This window comes from Sciurus vulgaris, assembly GCF_902686455.1.
Source record: "Sciurus vulgaris genome assembly, chromosome: 2".
NCBI classification, from domain to species: Eukaryota; Metazoa; Chordata; class Mammalia; order Rodentia; family Sciuridae; genus Sciurus; species Sciurus vulgaris.
The window spans coordinates 92,552,245-92,570,959 of record NC_136462.1 but is presented as its reverse complement, the minus strand read 5'-3'; the positions used below and the strand labels follow the sequence as shown (position 1 = coordinate 92,570,959).

Here is an 18,715-nt window from a genome sequence, read left to right as displayed (position 1 = left end):
CCGTTCCTGAGTTTCTCCTGGCCATGGGCCCGCGGAGCCGGGAGCGGCGAGCGGGAGCAGTACAGAGTACCAATGACAGCAGCGGTCTCAGCAAGAGTTCCCTGGCCGCGCGCGGGTACGTGCAGGACCCCTTCGCTGCGCTGCTGGTTCCGGGGACCGCGCGCCGCGCGCCGCTTATTCACAGAGGTTACTACGTCCGCGCGCGCGCTGTGCGGCACTGCGTGCACGCCTTCCTGAAGCTAACGCGTGCGTGCCCCGAGGCACCTCGCGCCCAGATTTTGTCTTTGGGGGCGGGTTCTGACTCGCTATACTTTTGCCTCAAAACTGCTGGCCTCCTGACCAGGGCTGCAATGTGGGAGGTGGATTTCCCGAATGTGGCGCGGCGCAAAGCCGAGAGAATTGCAGAAACACAGGAACTGTGCGCGTTAACTGGGCCGTTCCAGAGGGGCGGTCCAGCGTCTGTGCTGTGCTTTCAGAGCTTGGACTACTGCATTCTGGGCTTGGACCTACAGCAGCTCCAGGAATTGGATGAGGCCCTGGCCGCCGCGGGCCTGGACGTGGCCTCACCCACTCTGCTCCTGGCTGAGGCGGTACTGACCTACCTCGAGCCGGATAGTGCTGCATCCCTGATCACGTGGGCAGCCCGGCGTTTTCCTGATGCCCTTTTCGTGATCTATGAGCAAATGAAGCCTCAGGATGCATTTGGGCACTTCATGCTGCAACACTTTCAGCAGCTGAATTCTCCCCTTCATGGTCTGGACCGCTTTCCAGACGTGGAGTCCCAGCGGTGCCGCTTCCTTCAAGCTGGCTGGACTGCCTGCAGTGCCATGGATATGAATGAATTCTATCACCGCTTTCTCCCCGCAGAGGAACGCCGACGAATGGAAAATCTTGAAACCTTTGATGAGTTTGAGGAGTGGCATCTCAAGTGTGCCCACTATTTTGTTTTGGCAGCTTCTAGGGGAGACACCCTGTCCCAGACTCTGGTGTTTCCACCCTCAGAGGCATTTCCTCGGGTAGACCCTGCTTCGCCTTCAGGAGTCTTCAGTGCCAGAATAGTCTCTAGTGACAATCAGGGCCCAACCCTTAAGGCATATGGCCATGCCTCTGTCCTCCTGAGCCGGGGCCTTATTCTCAGTACAGGAGGATTTGGAGAACAGGAGAGGCGGCACTGCCGAGTAAGCAAATTTCACTTGCTCTCAAGAAATTGTGACTCTGAATGGAAAGGGTTCCAAATAGACAGTTGGGGGACTGGAACTCAGTGGGATGGACGTCTTTATCACACCATGACAAGACTTTCAGATACTCAGGTTCTGGTTCTGGGAGGGAGACAATCCCCAGTAAGTCCAGCCTTGGGCCCTCTACAGATTCATTTATTTAAGAATGAAGATAATAGCACTGAGAGCCTGAATGTGACAGTAACAAAGGCTGACCCAGAAGATTTCACTTTGTCTTGTTGGCGGCATTCAACAACTGAAGTGTCTTATCAGAATCAGAAATATTTGTTTGTGTATGGGGGTCGAAGTGTGCTAGAACCTGTACTAAGTAACTGGCATTTCCTGCATGTAGGGACAATGACTTGGGTCAAGATCCCAGTGGAGGGGGTAGCACCTGAAGCTAGGCATTCCCACAGTGCCTGCAGTTGGCAAGGGGGAGCCCTTATTGCTGGAGGTCTTGGGGCTTCTGAGGAGCTATTGAACTCTGTACTCTTTCTGAGGCCAATCTCTTATGGATTTCTTTGGGAATCAATAGATATCCAGCCTCCCATTACCCCAAGATACTCCCACACAGCTCATATACTCAATGGAAATCTTCTACTGGTGGGAGGGGTCTGGATTCATTCTTCCTTAATCCCGGGAGTGACTGTTATCAATTTGACTACAAGATTGAGCTCTGAGTATCAGATTGACACAACATGTGTGCCGTGGCCATTAATGCTACACAACCATACTAGCATTCTACTTCCTGAAGAGCAACAACTCTTGCTCCTTGGAGGTGGGGGGAACTGCTTTTCCTTTGGCACTTATTTCAACCCCCATACAGTGACTTTAGACCTTTCTTCTTTAATTGTTGGGCAGTAAAGACTGAACTCTTGATATATTCAGAACTTACTAAAGTAGACAATAAAGGTTTCCACAAATTGGACTTGAATCTGGCTCTAGATATTGCTGCTTCTTCCTCCCTCTTTGTTTTTCTCCTTAGCTCTAAAGGAGTTTTAAGAAAGTGAAAAAGGGGGCTGGGGATATAGCTCAGTTGGTAGAGTGCTTGCCTCCCAAGCCCAAGGCCCTGGGTTTAAATCCCCAGCACCAAAAAAGAAAATGTGAAAAAAGGTATTAAAATACATACCAACAATCAGAGAGATGATATAGTTAGAACAATCATACAGTCCTAGAGCAAGGACTTTTGCATTCATGTATCCTGTTTATTGGACTTTTTCCATCTTCAAATCTAAGTTTAGCCATTTATTGAGTTTTAGTAGCCTTCATACTAAGGCAAGTATAAAATTTCCCAAACCTAGGCCTTGTGACTTGAGAATGTACCTTAGAAAAAGTTACACACAGATTCTTGGTAAGAAATAAAGTTGAATATAGTTGAATGAACATGAGGAACATGGCATTAATTTAATTATTTGTGTATGAAATCTAAGTGAAGACAGTTGAAGTTTTGTTAAGGTATTGTGCTTTTAAGTGCCACTCAACAGCTTTAACAGGAAGCATTGTACGGCTATTGAAAACCATGTTTTAATTTATTTTTTGCTACTTGTTTTATATTTATTTAGATTTATAAGTGTCAATAAGCCAGATATTTGATGACTCAATTCATATTGTACATGGCATAATAATGTTTCATTCTACTCTACCTTTCACTGTCCATCCATCCCTATGTTCTGTGCCCAAAGCACCTTATTTTGATGCACTGCGTCAATCAACTCTAGTTTTTGGTTGAGTTCTACTAGAGGCACTACAAGAGGGGAATAGTGGCAGGAAGAGTGAATCAGGGTATTCCCAGCCCTTCCGCTGCTGGTCTATGGATTGATGCCAGCAACATTCTTCAAAGGCTTAAATTCTATTGTACTATAGTTCTGTCCTGTAAGCTAGAGCTCTAATTCTGCATCACTACAGATTTTAGTAGTTGATCCTTTTCCTTAACCTCTTCAGGCTTAGGAGTTAAATGGCTCTTAGACCTGAGCTGCACTGCCCATTATCGTAGCTATTAGCAGCATGTAGCTATTTAATCAAATTAAGATTAAATCGAATTGGGGCTGGGGGTGTAGCTCAGTGGTAGAGCACAGGCCTGGCATGCATGAGACCCTGGGTTCCATCCCTAACACCAGGGGGGAAAAAAAGATAAAATAAAATTAGGAATTCAGAGACTTAGTTATACTAACCATGTTTTAAGTGCTTAATAGTCACCTGAGGCTAATGGCTACTATATTAGACAATGTAGATGTAGAACATTTCCATCATTGTAGAAAGATCTGGACACTGCTGAGATACTTTACCATTTGACTTGATTTCCCTAATCCATTCAGTCCCAAGTTTTCAATTCTGAATATTTCAATGGGATGTATGTGGGTGTATTAAAATAGATTGGAAATCAAAATCTAGAGCTTATATATAATTTATAAATATGTTCATGTACATATGTGGAAACATATTTTTCAAATGCTCTAATCATTTACCTATTTTCTCAAAAGAATAGAACTGTAAAAACAATATTTTAAAGTGACCATAAGTGGTATATTTGTTACTCAACTTAAGTTTTAATAGGTGTTCTATATATGGGGCAACGAGTTTAACTCTGATCATTAATAATAGCTATTAAACTCTCCTTAATTATCCCCTTTAAATAATTGGACAACTGTTTCCATATAAACCTGTGAGATCAACAAATATCTAGATATTTATTCTTAAACTTTGAGCCTTAATTTTTCATCTAAGTTGTTCATGCCTTGTGAAATTCATATGTAATGGCTTTGGTGATATTAAATTTACTACTTTAGTATTATTTCTGGTTAGTTTTTGATCCTAGAAACAGTGGTGTCTTGAGATTCTACAAGTTTTTAAATTAATATATTATCAGTGTTAGTATCTTGATGGACTTAGTATGGCACAGAATCCGTTTTCTCTAAGTATTTTTTATTAACTTTGCATATAAATGGATGTGAAAGGTGGCTAATATAAAAACAGTAGCAAATGCAAACTGAAGTGTATGGAGAGGGCAATGTTGGCTCTGTTCGATGAAGCCCCCAGGAGAAGACAAGCTGCATAAAGGGTTATAGTCTAACTTCAACTTTACCAAGACCATGCAAGAGCCTTTCATGGAACAAGACATTGGTTATGGCCATGAGTGATTCTGGGAGACAAAGGACTTATACATCCAGACAACATCTGGCAGGACTATTAGTGGCTAGGTACTATATAATTGGTAGGACTGTGATCAGTGTGGGAAACTTCTTCCTGTTTCTAAGTTCACCACAGCCTACCTCCAGCTTTGAGGAACAAATCAAAGCAGAACATTTTGATGACATGAGTGTTCTCAGCTACGTAGTAGATAGTACAAAATTCCTAGATCTTACTCAGAAGCCTAGGTTACACTTTCAGTTATGCTACTGCTTAGATGATGCCATATAATTTATAATTTATATTTTATAATTCATAATTTCAGTACTTCAGGGGAAAATAGGGTGTGATCATCACAACAATGTGGATGTGTGCCAGACCTAAATTAGTAGTGCAGTGGCGCCTATTGTCTTGAGCACTGCCCAGTATGGCACATTATGAGTAATTGGACTTGTTCTACCCAGAGAAATTAACCACATTTTCTATAAGTGATTATCAGATTAAGCATGCCCTCCACCTCTAACCCTATTTTTGCATCATGCTCAGTTAAGGAATTATTCATCTCTCAAACTCTGTACATTAGAGCAATTAGAAGTTTTATTAGCAACAGTTACCCTGTGACTTTGGAGTAGCACTTGGTATGTATTTAGTTATGTACTGGTGCTGGATCACAGCTTTGGTAATATTAAATATACTACTTTAGTATTACTTCTGGTTAGTTTTTGATCCTATTTTTAATTACTATGATTTCACACTGTGTTTTGATTTTCTAGTGATAATCTCCTATTTTAATATTATATATTTATTATTAATTTATTACTTATGTTAGCTTCACTAAACCACATCTACATTCACCAAGAGAGGGACCCTATTTACCCCAGTTAATATTGCAACACACTACCTCCACCCCCATGAACTCCTGATATCCCCCTTACCCTACTTTACTTTTTTTCCCAAGTCCTTATAACTTCTAATATAATATTTAATGTACTTATTAGCTTTATTGTTTTATTTCTTGTCTTCCCCATGATAGATGTAAATTCCACAAGGGATTATTTTTTGTTCACTGATATAGCTGCTTAGCTATATAGGTTATATATATAGGTTCACTTAAGCTGCTCACTTAAGTGTTGAGTGGATGAATGATCAAATATCCTCAGTTGAAAATTTTACTTTCCTGTATTCAAATTCCATACCCTCCCCCCTCACTTTTTTTTTTTTTTTTTTTTTGGTACTGGGGATTGAACCCTGGAGCAGTTTACTACTGAGCTACATCCCCAGTTCTTTTTATTCTGAGACTAGGTCTCCCTATATTGCTGAGAGTCTTACTAAATTGTCTTGAATTTGGGATTCTCCTGTTTCAACCTCCCAAATTGCTGGGATTACCAGCACGTTCAGACCAAATTTTTCATTTTTATTATATGGCAGAAGCTAGTATTGAGAAACTGAGGAATAAGTCCCAAGCATTTTAATTCCTTCACTGAATGACAAAGAAAAACAAAAATCTCTCTAGAGCATAACCCAAAGGAGAGGAGACACCTCTGTGAGTTTTTCTTCTAAGAAGACTCAAAGGAAAAGAGGAATTACAAAATTAGTTGCCTACTAGTATTTTAACATTTTAATGTATTTTCTCAATGTCTAGAAAGTCTGAAGTATATAATTAAACTTACTGAATTTTTTCCTCTACGTGTTTTGTTTGCATTTATGTGTTCTTTGTGGTCTTTCCTGCCATTTAGATTAAAGCATATTCTTTTACACTTGTCCTAATATTCATGTAATATAGGCTGAGGTTATTTTGTTTTATTTTAATTTGGTTCTGGTCTTCTTTCTTTTTTAAACATTTTATATATATATATATATATATTATATATATTAGTTGTAAGCAGACACAATACCTTTATATTATTTTTATGTGGTTCTGAGGGTCAAACCCAGGGCCTCACACATGCTAGGCGAGCACTCTACCACCGAGCCACAACCCCAGCCCCTGAGCTGGTCTTTAATTCACTTGGAATATATGTTTGTGATTTGTGAGGAATGGGGAACTGATATAATTTTTCAAAAATGCAGGTGATCCCAAACCAAATACTAAATAGTTCCTTTTCCTTCTATAAATATACAGATCAAACTCAGGAGTGGGAAATAACTGAATTGGAAATACACATTGTGACTTGAAGAACAGGAGAAGCAAATGCTCACAGCCCAAGCTTGGCTCCTGGCTCTTAGAACCAATTTTATTCAGACCTGTTGTCTTGTTTTGTTTTGTTTTCTGATTTCATTTTTTCTATATTTTATCTTATGCACTATGTGATTCTTTATTAGCAGCTTTTCCAGAAAACTAGAATTGAATATTCACTGTCTCACAGGCTTAACCCTTGTAATCACCATCTCACACTATTCCTTCTCACACCTTCTCCCCTCACTTGGCATCCTAGTTATATGAAACTATACCTACTTCCTGATGTATTCAGCCCTATTTCATGCTTCCATTCCTTTATTTACAATGTTCTTCCTGCCTGGACTCAATTCTACCCCTATAACCCACTCCCATGCCGTGCCAACCATGTTCACACACTCCTATTTGATTTTCAAAGCTTCTTTGGGAAGTATTCCCTGATTCTAACCCTCTCTTATTTCAGATTGAAACATGCTCTCCTTTTGTAATTGCCATAGCACCTTGTAAATATCCTGAATTTTTCATATTGTGCTATAATCTGTTTTTTAACATGTATTCTCCATACTGAAGTTCCTTGAGGTCAGGGGTAGTATCTTATTCATCTTTATATTCCCAGTACCAAGCACTCTACAAGCACTTGAACTGAAGAAGGTGTCTCACTGTGGGTATTTTACTTCTTGAAGCCAGAACTTTCTTATACCCCCTCAATATAATAAATTCCAGGCAAGAATGGAGGAAGGCAGAACTGTATAGAGGGAAAAGAGGGGTGAGAGGGTGGGGGGGAGGAAGAAATAACAGAATGAATCAAACACCATTACCCTATGTAAATGTATGATTACGCAAATGGTACGCCTCTACTTCATGTACAACCAGAGAAACAAGTTGTACCCCATTTGTTTACAATAAAAAATATATATAATAAATTCCATGCCACTGTCTTCCTGGGAAAGGGGAGAGAAACACCAGAGAAATCTTTGAAACACAGCTATGGTATTACATACCTGCTTTTAGGAATCCCATGCTTAGTTCTGCTTCTTCCTTCACCTCCTACTTAAGACATCTGGTGGATAAAGATAGAGGTAAATAACCATATAAACAGGTTGGGGTTTTTGCATTGTTTTAGAAGGCCAGAATATGAATCATTTTTATAGCTAAAAAGGTTCACGCCCCTGTGACTTGAACATGTAAACTATAGTCTAGCCCAGTTTCCTTTGATTTTTTTCAGTTCAGATTTCAGCTGAGCCCCCGGACTCATATCAATGTCAGTTCAACAACATGGGTTCAGCTAGAAAACACAGCAACTTGAAGTTTCTGTATCCTGATTTGTGCTGGTCAACAGTTCATTTAAAAGCCCTAATAGCTTCTACCTATTGTATGTCATAAGTGCTCATTGTAGAAATGCTAGAAAAAGCAAGATCTATTTAAAAACATTTTCTAGGATTTTCTGATCATATTAGGTGTCACATTATTTCCCTTTTTCGCAACTATGAATAAAATTTTCTCTCTGGCTCTTTTACATGACTCTTGTTTGTCCAGTATCTGCATGCCAATTCCTCGGGTTGATTAATCCCCTTACCGACGACTAATTGCATTATTCTCTTGCCTATACTTGATAAGAATAACTTCAAATCCCTACAGATATTAAGGTTAGGAAACCAAGACATATGATATTCTGCATGCCGCTGTCTTACAAGATGAGAAATATGGTCTGCAAAGTTAGTGTGGGGGAGACCTGAAGGGGAAAATATTATTCAAACGAAGAATGAAAACATTTCTACTCAGCGTTGGCAAGAAGCAAAATAGAAACCTGAGAATGTATAGTCACTGATAATGTATAGTCCCTGGCAACCTGAACTAATGTTTACTCACCCTGAAGACCTAACTAGAAAGAACTGTGAAAAAATTTACCCTGGACAACTGAACCAATGGTGGCCATGTCAGTAGTGGTTTAAAAGCATATGATTTGAAGTCAGACAGACCTGGATTTGAATCCTGATTTTACTCCTTACACCATGTGACCTTGGGAAAGTTGCTTAATAGCTGGAAAATCTGTTTCCACAACTGTAGAATGGTACAATGACACCACATTATAAGTTGATGATAGAATTGTATAAGATGATGTCAATGAGCATTTAACAGCATGTGAGACATATAGTAAAATAAATTAACCCAGGACATGACAAAGTAGGGAAGGATAGTCTATAAGCTCCCCCAAGTAGTTTGTCCCTGGAGTTTAACAGTCTCTTTTTAAGAACCGTTTAACATTGTGCTAGGTCTTGTGGGGGTAAACATGGTCTCTGCCCTCAAGAAGCCTACAACCTAACAAAAAAGTATTGCACTGAAGCAACTGTAGAACAATTGGTAGAACAGAAAGTCTTCAAGTCAGAAAAAAACAGATAAAGAGCTTAGTGGAAAGAGGTTACACAGTTACATGGGTGATTCTTGGAAAAATATGTTTTGATTGGAATAAAGAATGCCTCAAAGATAATATGGGATGAATGCCCTATATTGAAAGAATGAATAGAATACAGAAGAACAGAAAAAAAGAAATAAACACTTCTCAGGTAAATTAGGATAAGGCTTTTGAAATGTTTCAAAAGTAATATATTTTCCCTTCTTTTTTTTGGGGGGTGGGAGGGTGGGTACTGGGGATCAAACCCAGGGCCTTATGCTTGCAAGGCTAGCACTCTACCAACTGAGATATCTCCCCAGCCCCTTATTTTCCCTTCTTAATGATTCTTATTTGGTTCCCTTAGCTGTTAGCACTACGCCATGAGGTGTAGAAGAAAGGAAAGGCATAAGACATAAGAGAAGGACCTTCTAAATGAGAAGGTGAGCTGAAACTCCTAATATTGGAGGAGAAAGTCAAGGAAGGCATGTGGCAAGACTCTAAGAATATTCTGGTTTCTTACCCTTCCACCTCCATCTCTACAACTCTGAAGAGGAGGGGTAAATGGTGTGGAGCCATCCAGACGGACTTAGATAACTCTCAGTCCAGGGACTTTGTTCTCAATTCTTAGAGTGAAGCCTAGGGAAACTATAAACTGCTCAGAGAGGCTCCATAATCAACATGGCACCAGAGCAATATGGGCCCAACCAGGAAGTAGTTTAGAAATTGCTGTGGGTATGACGATCTGAAATAGCACCACAGTTTTTACAGCCTGTGTGTGGAAGGTAATGGAACCAGAAGTTTCTTCATAACTAGTGTAATGCAAAACTACTGGACTATTCAGTGGACCAGCAGAAGCCTGGGGTTAAGCTAAGGAAAACTACCAAGAGGGACCATGAACTTCAGTGGAGGAAAGAGGAGTCCAACATGAGTTTCGTAGAAAGCGGGTCAACTTGTACCTCAGCAGCCAGTGCAGGACACAGCAGGACCAGATGAGATCACAGGACATCCAAGATCAGGGAGTAGCTGAGGGCATGTGCTTCCATCCCTGGGAGGATATATGAGCTTCCCTCTCCCACCATGTCCAGAAACCATCTTAGGAAGAGGGCAGTGAGGGAGAGTTATATCTTGAGAGTGTAGAAACAGTCTGAATAAAGAGTTTGAATTTTGAAATAGCTAAAGGAACAGTTATTTAAGGTTGCACAGTTAGCAAGTGTTGGAGCCCCAGAGCATGTGTCCTCAGTCACTACATTATACCTGGATGGCACTGAGTAGGGTGATTTCTCAAGAGCCTTGGAAGTTTCCCAAAGGATGAATACCATAGGCACTAGGGAGCCATTATGAATTCTGATCTAGAGACCTCAATGGTATTTTAAGGAAGAACAGTGTGGCAAAGCCCTGTAGGATGGGATGAGGAAAGTCTGAAAGCAGAATAAAATGAAACAGCAGTATCTATAACATAGGCCAAAAATGATAACAGCTTAAAGTAGAGCAGTTGCAATTAAAACATAGGAAGGAACATATCGACTACTTGTAATAATAATAAAATTAGTAGTAGACTGTTTCATGCACTTATTATGTGCCAGCACTGTACTAAACATTACCTCACTTGATTCTCACAGCAACTGTTATTTTTAGTCTATTATTTTAAGTCTGGTATTTTTCCTTTTCAAAATTTATTTATGTTTTTACAATACTAGGGCTTGACCCCAGGAGCAGTCAACCACTAAAATATACCCCCATCCCTTTTAACTTTTAATTTTTGAGCTAGGATCTGTGATAAATACTGAGACTGGCCTTGAACTTGGAATCTTCCTGCCGCAGTCTCCCAAGTAGCTGGGATTACAGGTGAGCGCCACCACACTAGCTGTTATTTTTCCCATTTTGCAGATGAGGAAATGAAAGTATAGGGGCTGTTAAGTAATGGGCCCAAGGTCACACAGCAGTAAGTGGTTAAGCCAGGCATCAAACCCTACATGCATTTGTAAGGAAATATGCAAAGCAGTTTGGAAAGTAGTAACCTAAAGGTTCCAATGTAGTATGGTATGAATTCACTGGAAGAACATTGCAGAGAATGAATCATTTAAGAATAATGTTCTGTCTGTTCATAGAGCACAAGATCTTAACCAGTCTTCTGATCATGGGGAAAGAGGTAGAAGAATCAGAGATTATATCAAGACCCTCATTTTTGAGATTAGAAAATGGTAATATTGGTGACAGAAATGGGTAGTTGGAAAGGAGAGGTAGTAAAAGAGGAAATCATAGAAAATAAATTTAGTTTAGGATATGTTGAGTATGCCAACATGGCATGCACTAATCAACTTCCCAAGGGCTAGAATAGGGTTTAATTGGACATAAGTGAGTTTTTCTCGGCAAAATCTATAAATTTGAGTCTTTGGTGTGTATAGGGAATAGCAATGCCAATCTTCAAATGTAAAAACATGCATTATTTTTAACTTGACTCCTCTCTATTGTCTTTATACTATAATAAATAAGAAAAGAGTAACTTGTTTTCTGTCCATGATATTAGAGGTATTTACATCAAGTGACAAGTGAATTTAGAAATCTAAAGCAGAACATAAATTATCATCATTGTTTTACATTGAGCACAATACTTTTTGTTGTAATGTGAGGTCCAGCAATTTCTAGATGCTAGACCCAGGCTTTTGGTTACTCAACAAACATCTTCACCTTTCCTTCTTTCTTATATCACATAAGGTGTCAACAAGCCATAGCCCTGCCTTCTTCATTACCAAAAATCCTGAGTCATTTGCTGAGGTAATCACCTTGGGTAACCACCTTAGGACATAAGATGATCTATCCAGAAATGGAATGGAATGGAACAATGAGTAATGAAGTACACTATCAACTGGTCAACCTCTGTAGTTCTAGCCAGGGGGTCCTTCAACAAAAATAAGGAAGAGAAAGCAAAAAGAAGGGCAGACATGTGACTTTAAATAAATAGTCACAATTTTTTCTATTTATTGAGAGCTGACTCTGGGCCCAGAACTGGAACAAGTGGTTTCACGTATTACCTCTGTAATCCTCACACCCTGTAAAGAGGTACTATTATCATGTCCTCTTTGAAGATGAGGAAACTGAGGCTTAGAGAAGGGATGTCATTTGTTCATGGATATGGGCCAATAATAGAGACAGGATTCAAATTCAGGATCGAGAATCGTGTCATAATCCAATGTCAAGGTAACTCCAAGGTGTGGACTGAATCCAAACACACCATGCTAATCTTCTTTATAAGAACAACCACTACCACATTTTATAGGATCAAACTGGAGGAGTCAAGTTGGCACTTCAGGGAACCTGCTGCTGGTTGGACTGGCCATACAGGTGGCATTGACCCTGCCCCTGAAATGCCAAAACTCCCTTCTTCTCATTGTTAATCCAGCAACCTGAAACCCATTTCTGTTGACTTTGAGAACTAAACCTTACATAACCCTTCATTGACTTACTTCTTTTATAGGCCCATGATTTCATGCTACACAAAATAAGGAAGGCACAAGTTTCTGTCACAGTTGGTGAACACAAGCCATTAAGGAGAATCATTGTCCTTTTGTCCAAAAGAGCCAACCAAGCATGGAACTATGATAGAAATGTGTGGTATTTCCTGGGGAGGTGTAGGGCAGGCAAATATCCCAGGTGCCCAGTATTTATCTTACTGGGGAATGAATTAACATGGAAGTCATTCTCTCATCGGGAAATTTGCTGCTGTTCTACCAAGTAACTTAGAAACCAGATCCTTTAAGCTCCCTGTCTCACATCTTTAACCTCATTTGGTCAAAAGTTAAAGAATGGGTGCTAACTTTCAAATCCTCATATGAGGATATAACTACCCACATAAAAAAAATGATGTCTGCCCCAATAATAAAAGCTCTTTGAGAGGTATCTTTACCTCTTTTTAATACTACAGAAAAGTGTCAATTTCAGGGGGACTTAGTGAATCTCTGGCCAAGAACTGAGTGGAAGTGACTGTTTTGGACCTGGAACCTTGCTTAGTGGTTGCACATAGTTCCTGGTTATCACCACACCCCTGAAGTATTGGTGAAACCACAGGGCACCTCTGACACCTTGTCTCATTCTTTTTTTTTTTTTTTTCTTTTTTCTTCTTTTCTTTTGTACTGGGTGTTGAACCCAGGGGTGCTTTACTACTGAACTACATCCTCAGTCCTTTTATTTTTTATTTGGAAGTAGGGTCTCAATAAGTTGGTAAGGCTGATCTCAAACTTGCAATTTTCCTCCCTCAGCCTCCTGACTCACTGGGATTACAGATGTGTGCCACTGTACCCAGGTACCTTATCTCATTCTTAACACTATCCAGATGCTCCCTTTCAGGATACTATGTTTACAAACAAATGGGCTTCCCATTGCTCTCTCTTTAGTGAACATCCTGACTTTTTGCCTTCACAAGGAACTCCACTTAACTGATTCATTTGTAATTATTTATGGGGTCATAAACAATGGGGAAAGGAAGGCTCAAGAGAAGAAGACCAAGATGTTGTAAAAATACTAAAACTCTTTTCTGACACAAAACTAACACACCTTAGGAGATGAAGCTATCTCTCATTCAAGGCTTCTGGAGAAAGTGTTGCAATGATGACTTATCCATGTAGCCAAACTTAAAGGCTGGCCTGGCCCCTTGCCTAGGTGCAGGGCTTCATCACACCTCACTTTAATGATTTTTGCCTAAAGTCTATCCCAACCAATGAGTATCTAAACCAGAATAATCATTAACAACACTAAAAACTGACACAGAATGATCTTAGCCTGATTTCTTGTCGGGTTCTAAATAAACTTTCTATCACCTAGACCAGCTGCTTTTCTTCTGGTTTAAAAGTTGTTCAGAGAGTTGCTTGGGTTCATTCCACACTTGAGCTGAACCTTCCCCAAACAAAAGTCAGGAAATTATCATCACAGGTGGAGCCCTAGGAACTGGGACAAGGACTTAGGAACTGTGGAACCAAGGGATGAACATCAGGCAAGGGTGTTCCCTTTCCTTTTGTCTATAAAGAGATCAGAATGGGTCTTTGGGCTATGACCAAAATCTAGTCATAGATTGGTCAGTTAGAGAATATCTAGCAGATCAGAGTGCATACTCCTTATGGAGAAGCGGTTCATGCCCTTTTAAAAGGAGTGGGAAAGGCAAGACCCTTCATGGCAGTCACATGGGTCATAGAGTCATTTTAGAACCTGGATCCACCACTGGGTAGTCTGAGGGAAGTCATGTAATCTCTCTAGGACACACTTTCCTCATCTGTAAAGTGGGTTTGATAAAATCATCCACTTTATAAGGTGCTTATGAGGATCAAATGAAGTAAATATATTTCATGGTCCTCGTTAAGTAGGGCACACCCAAAACAAATGCTGGTTTTCATCTCTTACTCTGAAGTTCACATCAATTCCAGATCATCAGGGAACTGCTGTCCTGAGACCTGGGCATGAGACCTTACACCTTAGAGAGCGTGGCACTTTGGAGTGCCTTCCTCAAAGTTTTCTAAACCCTTTCCCAGGTTCCTAGCCTAGCCTCAACTTGGTTCCACATGGGCCCTCACTCCTGTTTCCCCTCTTTGGGACACTCTGACTCTCAACACCTCTCTCTTTACTCCCACATGTGGGGTTGATTGGATGCCATGAAGAGTTCCATGGCTCCTATTTGTGGGGTCGTCTCTGGGCCCTGTGGCCAGAGACAGGTTCTAGGAGGACAGCCTGGTGAGTGGATTATTGCAACTTGATATTTCTTTGAGGGACCTTCAAGATTAAACTGTCAGAATGGGACTGACATGCTGACTTAGGAACACTTAAATTTTTTTTTAGACAGGGTTCCTACAAAAAATACTTGCCCAGGGACCTTCAAACTCTAAGGGTATTTCTGCTTCTAGGAACTTGGAAACACTGGTCTTCATAGGTGGCAAGATTTATGTGGGCTTGTATTAAGCATAGTAATTATTAGTATAAGGACTGACAAAATTATCAAATGTTTAAGCTTTAAAAGTGGCAACAATTTGAAACATTACCTTTAAGTTAAAATTCCAGAATCATCCCCATTTTCCTCTCCTATCTATTAGACTCCTGTCTTTCTCACACTGTCACCAAATGCCATCAGTTCTAACTCTACATTTCTCTCAAATCTAACCCCTTCTTTCTATCTGTGGCCTTCAGATATCCAAGGGGCCTTTCTCCATCTGGACAATGGAGTCAATTGCCTGACTGCTTTTAGATTCTCCCCATACCATTCTTTCTCCCATGCTGACAGGGCAGGAGGAAAAGCCAATATGAAAATGTGCCATCATTCAAAGTAGCATCATTTACAACAGACAAAAGGTGAAGACAAATCAAATGTATATTAATTAATGAATAGATAAGCAAACCAAACATGTTATATCCATGCAATGAAGTGTTATTATTCAGCCAGACAAAGGAATGAAGTACTGGTACATGCTTCAACATGAAAAAACTTCAAAAATATTATGCTAAGAGAAAGAATCCAGACATAAAAGACACATATTGTATGACCCCATTTATACGTAACACCCAGAATAGGCAAATTCATAGACACAGAAAAAAGATTAGTGATTAGGGGAGGGAGGAACAGAGTGACAGTTTAATGGATATGGGGTTTCTTTCTGGAATAGTGGAAATGTTCCGGAACTAGGGGTGGTTATAGTTGTACAACATTGTGAATATACTAGATGTCATTGATTTGTACACTTTAAAATTGTTAAAAAGTGTTAGCACAATAAAAAAAAAAGTGTTAGCAAGTTGGTTACTGCTATGGGCACCTGGGGCTCAGTCTTGCTAGGATCCTCTATGGAGCCAGATAGAATTTACCTCAGTATTTTCTGCCCTCAAGGAAGCCAGAGGGAACATTTATTCACAGATCCTGGTCCCCAGTGGTTAAAGTTTGCTCCTTGGGTTATTAACTTTCTCCCTTTCTGGGTTTGCACATGTGTGAGTGCCTGGCAGATCAGAGAAGTCCTGGGGCAGAACATGACCAATTCCTGATAAAGGTGTGCTCTCAGGTCACACCAACTGCTGCAGAACTAGCTGAAGTTAAAGGTAAGCAAAGGGAATGTGAGATTTTGTACACTCTCAGCTTGAAATCCCACAGATATAGACTCACAGAACCAAGAAGTAGGTGGGGAGGAGAGTGAACAGGAGAGAAGTCTGGAGGCTTCTTTTCACTCCCTGATCTTCATTTTAGCTTCAGAATGTCATCTCTTCTCTCTTTAAGCAGCATTTTATCCTCAACCTACCTTCTCCCTCTCCACCACAATCTCCTGTGGTTCAAGCTTGCCCACCCAGCTTCTTCCACAGGGAAGTCTTCCTCTGCATGGTCATTAGGTCTCCATTTTCTCTCCATCCATCAACTTCTTTCTGTCATCAATTTTATCCCAAATCCAGTTTAGAATCCATGGTCCTTAATTTTAATCACTCTGACATGACAGTTCTAGACTCACCTCTATTAGCACTTCCATACCATGCATCTGATAAAATTCCAACCTCTGGTGAAACCAATTCTAGTCACAACATGAGATGAGCCCCATTAGAGAACAAAAAGCACATGACAGGCCATCTCACTGTGCTAGAGATGACCTGTTCTGCACTCTAGTCTGTATTCTTTGATAATAGGACCTTTATACCAAATTGGACACTTTGCCACCAGGGATGAAAGAGTGCATTTCCCAGATGCCCCTGTGTGCAGGTACAGTCATGTGACTTAAGTTCCAGCAAATGAGGGGGAATATTGAGGGTTGTAGGCAGGAAAGCTTAAAGAAAACTGACAGTAGTCAATTTTTTGTTAATTCAGTAGTCCCCTTTTCTGTCTTCTGACACAGTTCCTGTGGCCACTTTGAATCATGAGATGACCTTGACGATAGAAGCCTCCAGCAAAGATATCAAAGCAAAAACCAGTAGTTTCAATCACTAATGTAACCTACACTAGCCATAGTCTTACCTCCACAATTCTCTTCTGTGAAAGAGAAATCAATTTTGTTCTTATTTAAATTGCTATTTTTTTTCTGTTTTCTGTTACATGAGCTGAACTCAATTCTAATAAATATAATCACCAATCTCAGTAGAGCCTGGAATACTACCTGACAGTCCTACACCTTTTTCTGGCCAATTCATTAATGTGTTCTCATCTGTAGCTTTATCACTTTCCTGAAATATAGCTGACTTTTCACTTCCTACCTCATAGTCAGCATGTGACCAGGTCTTCTGCTTCACTGGCAAAACAGAAGTCATCAGATCAGAAATCTCTCAAGTTCCTGCCACAAACTTCCCTGCCTTCCTTCATTCCCCACTGCCTCTCCTCTTTTACCAGGAGGGATTGTAACCCTTCTTCACCTAAGGCACATCTCTCCACTTGGGGTTGGGGTCCCCTACCTCCCATTTTTTCAGAAACCATATTCTCCTTTTCCTGTCCTACCATTATACCATCAAAAACTCTCAATAAGATACCAATGGTCTCCATACCACAAAATGATGGACACTTCTCAGACTTTGTTACTTAATTGCTGGCAGGACTTCCTACCAATAAGCACTATCTACTTCCTCACACATTCTCTTTCTTTGGCTTCTTGGGACAATCACCACTCCCAACCCTGAGTTTTCCTCCTGCCTCTCTGGCTGTGGTTCTGTCTCCATTGCATCTTCCTTCTCCTCTACCCAACCTTAAATGCTAGAGTTCCGTAAGGATCTGTCCTAGCTCTCTATTCCATTCTCACTCTGTAATGGTTCCCTAGATGCCCTTATCCCTGACACCAATTACTATCTATTTATGTCTCTAATCCTGACCTTTCCTCTTAGCTCTGGGTTCATCTGTTCAACCAGATGATAAACTCTGTTACATGTCTCACGGACATCTCAAACTCAAGCATGTATCCTGAACTTGACCCATAATCTGACGCTCTAACTCTCCAAACTTGGTTGTTACCCAGTGTGTTCTATTTCAGAGAAAAGCATGAGACCAGGAATTGTAGGACTCAAGACATCTTCCTCTCCCTCACTCCATATATCCAATTAATTACCACAGTCTGCCAATTTTAGGTTATTTTTTCCCACATTTTAAAATTGGTGGATTATAGTTATACATAATGATGGGGTTTGTTGTTGCATATTCATACATGCACACAATATAACAATATAATTTGACCAAGGTCACTCCCCAATTTTAGGTTCTAGAATCCTCCACTGGGAGCAACTCTAATGCCACTACCCTGGTTCAGGTCTCCCTCATGCCTCACCTAGATTATTGCTGGAATCCCCCTGTGAGTCTCTTCCCTTCTACCTCAACCCCCTTCTCATTCAGTCTCCACACTAAAATCAGAATGATCTTTTAGGAATAAATCTAACATTTGACTACCATGTATAAAACCCTTAATGTCTTCTCATTACTCTTAGAAAAAAAAATTCCCAAAACAAAATCTCAGATATGACTTTGTTTCATCCTATGTTCCCCTTTGCTCAAGGGACTTCAGTCAGCTTTCTCTCATAAATGTTAATGGAATCACACTTGCTTCCACCTAGGAGTGTTTGTATAGCTGTTCCTATTGTAAGAAAAGAACCTTCCCATTCAGTATCATCTCATTCTCGAAATTCCCAGTCATTCTTCAAAACAAAGTCAACCATCACTCCCTGTGAGATCCTTCCAGTAGTGGCATTAGAGCTATTCCCAGTGGAGGATTCTAGAGGCTTGAGTACAGCCAAATAACCTTTGTCCTCCTTGGGGTTGTTGAAGGAAATTATGACTTAAACAAACTAGAATACTTGGTGCTTACCATTTGAGAAGCAGCC

General features: G+C 40.3%; 2 protein-coding genes across 2 annotated transcripts in view; both read left to right on the top strand.

Annotated features, from left to right (window-relative positions):
• The first annotated feature begins 11 nt into the window (after nucleotides 1-11).
• LCMT2 (leucine carboxyl methyltransferase 2) lies at nucleotides 12-2,151 on the top strand. Its single transcript, XM_079127776.1, has one exon. It carries the CDS (start codon nucleotides 24-26, stop codon nucleotides 2,079-2,081), a length of 2,058 nt encoding a protein of 685 aa, XP_078983902.1. The 5' UTR covers nucleotides 12-23; the 3' UTR covers nucleotides 2,082-2,151.
• Nucleotides 2,152-15,864: 13,713 nt separating this feature from the next.
• TGM7 (transglutaminase 7) overlaps nucleotides 15,865-18,715 on the top strand; it is a gene marked incomplete at its 5' end in the record, with an annotated part of 37,677 nt that continues 34,826 nt past the window's right edge. Inside the window, one exon of the mRNA XM_079129695.1 lies at nucleotides 15,865-15,976. Coding sequence (XP_078985821.1) covers nucleotides 15,865-15,976 — 112 coding nt within the window. The remainder of the gene's footprint in view (nucleotides 15,977-18,715) is intronic.

Coding starts and splice junctions, on each gene's coding strand:
- LCMT2 (XM_079127776.1), top strand. CDS start 24: ATGGGCCCGCGGAGCCGGGAGCGGCGAGCGGGAGCAGTACAGAGTACC.